Below are 5092 nucleotides of genomic sequence, written 5' to 3'. Positions count from 1 at the left end.
CGAAACCAGTGTAATTGCGGTCGAGTAGGACTTGCAAGTGCTTGGGTTGATGGCAATACCTGCCCGAAGGGGTTGATGGTACTTGTCTGCCCGGAGTTGGGTTGATGGCAATTACCTGCCCGGAGGGGTTGATGGTACTTGTCTGCCCGGAGTTGGGTTGATGGCAATTACCTGCCCAGAGGGGTTGATGGTACTTGTCTGCCCGGAGTTGGGTTGATGGCAGCTACCTGCCCGGAAGGGTTGATGGTACTTGTCTGCCCAGAACTCCTCTCCCTAGAATTCTTGAGCTGGTTGGCCAGTGGAATTCTATGTTAGACTTGGTAAGGTCTCTATCGAAGAAACTGTCTGGATGTGAAAATGACTCGATTTGGTTATGGAAACCAGTTCCCATGGGTTGGGAATTCTTTAGCCTTTATGGTACTCATAGTTAAAGAAATTAACGAATCAGCTATATGATATGTTAAAGATGAATTCTATATATAGTTGTGTAAAATATGTTATGCACATTTAACAGGAAATGAATTTAGTACTCAATAAGGAATTATTGGAAATTTTAATTCCTTATCATATTATTAATCTTGTGAAAGTCTTAGTAGGGACTAAGACCATTTTCAAATGATGCAGTGATTGATTGTTTTGATGATTAGAGAGCTAGGTGCTCTTTTGATACATCTAGAACCACTTTGCGGATGTCTTTAGTGAGAATTTGTTCAGTGTGCACGTGAGCAGTGATTTATCATTTGATGATTAGTGTTAGTGCTCTTTAAGTACTTGTAAAAGTACTGTGATTTAGAAATCATCTAGCATTGCACAGTTGAATTGATAGTCAAAAATATTTCATTTGACTCAAAATATAGTGACTAATGCAATTGAATTTGTTAGTCATATATTACAGGAATTACTTACCGTGGAGGAATGAAGAGATTTCCAACTACTATTAAAATGCTTACATGAAAGTATTCATGATTTTCAAGCATAAGATGGTAAGTTATGGTAAGTTGACACAGAGAATTGTTTATTATGAATGAATAAGGGCCAGGTGGTGGCGATTAGAAGTTGCATATTTTTGCAATTATGAATGATTATGACTATTGATGCTTATAACTAATGATATTTCTTATGACTATATCATTACTAATTTGTTTGTCGTCTTTTCTTGGAATGAAATCGTTGATTTCAAAGAGAAAGGATCACATTTTGTGTGGATTAGATGGTAATACCACAAGTAAAATATCAAGTTCCGACGAAAAATGAACACCGAGGACGATGTTCCTGTTAAGGGGGGGAGTATGTAATATACCTATTGTGATTAACCCCACGTAAAGTAATTTTAAATTACCAATCAGTTAATCAAACCTGTGTAAAAGTAATTTTAAATTACATATCAGTTACAACTGATTCTTGGCATTGGTTAAAATGGATCAGCAAGCACCCTAAGAGGGAGGTGAGGATCAGATGGCAGAAAAAAAGAAAGGAAAGAAAAAGAAATGCTATGTTTGGTTAGGATCAGATAGCATAAGGGGAAAAGGAATTTTTCCTGTGCACGCTATGTCTGGTTAGGATCAGATAGCGTTGACTGGCGAGACCAGTGTTATTGTGGTCGAGTAGGACCTGCAAGTGCTTGGGGGTGGAAGCTCAGCGAAGAACTTCCTACGGACGGGTGGATTGACAAGCACTCAAGTAGGTTCGCAGAATAGCAGGTATGGCCTACTGTGAGACTATTTATTTACTGAAGTTATTTCTTATACTGTACTGTGCTAAACTATTACACTGTTCTGTGAGAAGAAATGGAGAACCGTAGGGGTTAGTTGACTGTTAACCTTATCTGAATATAAAAAGAGATTCAAACAGTATTTGTATAAACAGAGACCGAAACGCATTTGTATTGAAAGAAGAAACAGACATCAAACCCTTGCATCTTAATTAGAAATGACCATACGACATAAATCTGAGTAGACGAGTCTTTATAATCAGAATGATATTTAGAAATATGTAAAGGGTATACCGTAGACCCTCTGTTTAATTTACAGGACAAGCAAGCGAAATATACATTCGACACAGCAAGATTCGAGGAAAGTAGGATATGTATTCTTGATAGAAAACCCTTAATATGCATTCACAGCATGACATTGAATCATAAGGCGGACTGGTAAAGTGCCGCAATAATAACGAGTGCACATATATATTACAATGTTGTCAACATAAAATAAAGAAAACATATGTGCAGATTAAACCCCAGACCTGGATAGCCGGAGCCGGAGAACGACAAGAACCTTATACATTATGAAATCAAACTCTGCAATTTTGCATGCACAGAATACATATCCAGAGCAAACGTATTGACCGTCCAACAAATAAATAATATATACGACCAGAATAGTATGTTAACCGTGGTGTATGCATTCTTCAGATCGACTTACAAATAAACCCCTAGCTATACAGTTGAACGGAAAGGAAAACGAGCCGCAGGGTATCATAAACAAACCAAAATGTATCATAATGAAAATGTATAGCTGTATATTAAACATTCTGTGTGGAAAGCTCAGAATATAAATCTAGGAAACAGAGGATAAAACCCGTCCGAGAGGACTGTAAACAAGAGAATGGGAACAAACCAAACTTAAAGGGTTAACCTCATTATACAAGAAACTAATAGAGCAATCTATGTCAGAGTCAAACATTAAGTTCGTTCATAAATATTTGTCTGTAGACATAATGAGCCGGATGGCTTAAAGCTTAAAATAAACATGCTAAAATAGTTCCTGAACTAATCCATCGAAGCTCAGAGTGCTGTGCTTCTCGACAATGGAGTCCCGCCTGAGCAAGGTTAGAAGTCGTTTCATTGCCAGAGAACCCTGGTATATGCTGAATCTGAATCGAAACAGTCAAAGTCTGACAACCCTGATCAAGGGAAGCCGGATTCAGACTTCGGTTCGATTGTTGAGAATGGAAAATAACCTACAGTAATGGGCATACCTGGTTAAGGTCGGCCGACAACATGTTGGAGGTTACCCTTGCCCTCAATGTGCGATGGCAGCCTCTTACCTAAACCAGAAAACCATTAGTTAAGAAAACCTGAGAACGAAATGCAGTATGGAACAGTTGCATTATAAAAACCAAAACCGATAAGTAATAGCTGGAAATCGTGACAGACAAAGGGACTGTAATAATTAGAGATATGAGGAGAAATGGCGTATTACCGCTAGTAAACATTGAAGCATTGCAAACTCTAATGGAACGCATACCTGAACCGTTTCATAACCCTGACAGCAGCTGTAAATTGCATAAGAACTATTCAGGAACTCAGAGCTACAGCAAACTCATCGCAGGACCAAATGAACAATAGAACCCGAAAGAAAGGGGATAGGATTATAAACCTTCCATACCAATGACCGATTCATGGCATGAATTCCTCCGTCGATCTGCCATATGCATTGCTCACCGTTCGATAGTCGGTGGAGATGGTCGCGAAACCAAACATCACCGAGAAGCCAGACTGTATCACCTCGAGCTCCGGGAGCACATGGCCAAGTGCCATCACAGCCGTCCACCTTGCCAAATGGACGACGCAGGTTTGAACAGTTGGTACCCAATGCAGAGGCCAGACGAATGTATTGAATGCAGGTAAGTTCGGGATATGGAAAAATCCGAATGGTAGCTGTTGCCATTTAATGATAATTGAATTATGTGCATTACATGTAAGCCGAAGGCTTCGTAGTGGCGGAAATTGCTAAGGGGTTATGTAATTAAGCTATGCACATATGTATAATCATATAACTTCGTCAATCAACCATGGTTAATAGTGATGCGTGCAACTATATACTTGCCACATATGCATGATATCATCTTTAATTTATGCCGCCACCTTTTTATATATAAATATTGGAAATCCGCTGTTTGTGTAATAAGTTTATAGTTTAAAATCAGGTAATGTAATTTACATGTTTTATATGAACCCATGTATTTACCATATCTTAGTGTTAAGATAAAAGATTGCCATGTAATATTAAAATTTTTTTACTTAGTATATGGGAGTGCGTGACAATAAGCGGAGCGAATTTGTATTTGCAGGTCTTTAGCGCTGTGGAAAGAGTTGTAGATTGCGTCGGATAAATTATCTTCGCCCCGACATTAAACGTGGTAATATTTCCATCGATGAGGAGGACATTATTATTCGGATGCATCGCCTTCTTGGCAACAGGTGCGTAGACCGGAAAAAATTATTGAGTGGTTTTTTTTTTTTGAAGAATGTTTTGAAATTTGATAAATATTAAAAATTACAGTAATAATAAAAAATAAAATAATTTTGATTTTAATTTGAGCATAACGATAAAAATAATTAATCGATCCATATATTTGCAAATCAAGATATTTACAAATAGACAATCGAAATAAAAATGATTTAATCGATAAGAACTTTCAGAATGCTGATTTCTGACTATGTCATTACCATGCAGGTGGTCCCTGATAGCAGGACGGTTGCCTGGGCGGACAGACAACGAAATCAAGAACCACTGGAACATTCATCTGCAAAAGAAGGTGCCGCCACAGGAATCTCAAAGAAAGAAAACGTTCAAAATTGTTGCGATCAAACCCAGACCTGTCAGAATAAAAACTGCGGTGGAACACACTGAAATGGTGAATCCAAATGCTTGCAACAGTTCTGCCTGCAGTAACTGTACAAGTTCAGATCATTCCTTCAATTTTTTTACAAATCAATAAATTGTGAATTCCTCACAGTCATTTTGTAACCAACTTGTGGTGGATCCGATCGCAGAAAATCATCCAAAGCACACAGCCGTTGCGAATCTGGGAGATGTTAATCTGCTTGAAACAGAAATTAATAATTTCAATTCAGCGGACCAGCAATGCTCACATTGCAATCAATTTGCAGGAAATCCTGCCACAATGGCCGAAAGTTCATGTAATTTGAACGAGCTATTGTCTCCCGAGTGTAATATGCTCGCTCCTGTGTCCTTTTCCTTGACAGATTTTGTACTGGAAGAGTTCAACGTGGGAGCAGAAACGAGAAAGTATGGATGTATTGGTTCTGATCAAAACAATATGCAGTACTTTGACAGTTCTACAATCG

At 38.3% G+C, this 5092-nt stretch overlaps 1 protein-coding gene across 1 annotated transcript; it reads right to left on the bottom strand.

The window, feature by feature from the left end:
• Nucleotides 1-2490: 2490 nt before the first annotated feature.
• On the bottom strand, nucleotides 2491-3538 carry LOC149264695 (uncharacterized). Its single transcript, XM_089400426.1, has 4 exons — nucleotides 3427-3538; nucleotides 3201-3319; nucleotides 2977-3045; nucleotides 2491-2901 (listed from the first exon to the last, which is right to left on the bottom strand). The coding sequence occupies exons 1-4, from the start codon at nucleotides 3536-3538 to the stop codon at nucleotides 2737-2739; spliced, it is 465 nt and encodes a 154-aa protein (XP_089256552.1). The 3' UTR covers nucleotides 2491-2736.
• Nucleotides 3539-5092: the final 1554 nt, after the last annotated feature.

The sequence above is a fragment of the Pinus tabuliformis genome, chromosome 6 (assembly GCF_031772625.1).
Source record: "Pinus tabuliformis cultivar Carrire ecotype Pingquan chromosome 6, CPIR1, whole genome shotgun sequence".
Lineage (NCBI taxonomy): Eukaryota > Viridiplantae > Streptophyta > Pinopsida > Pinales > Pinaceae > Pinus > Pinus tabuliformis.
Note: the sequence above shows the minus strand (reverse complement) of the source record. Positions and strands in the feature narration are given on the sequence as shown.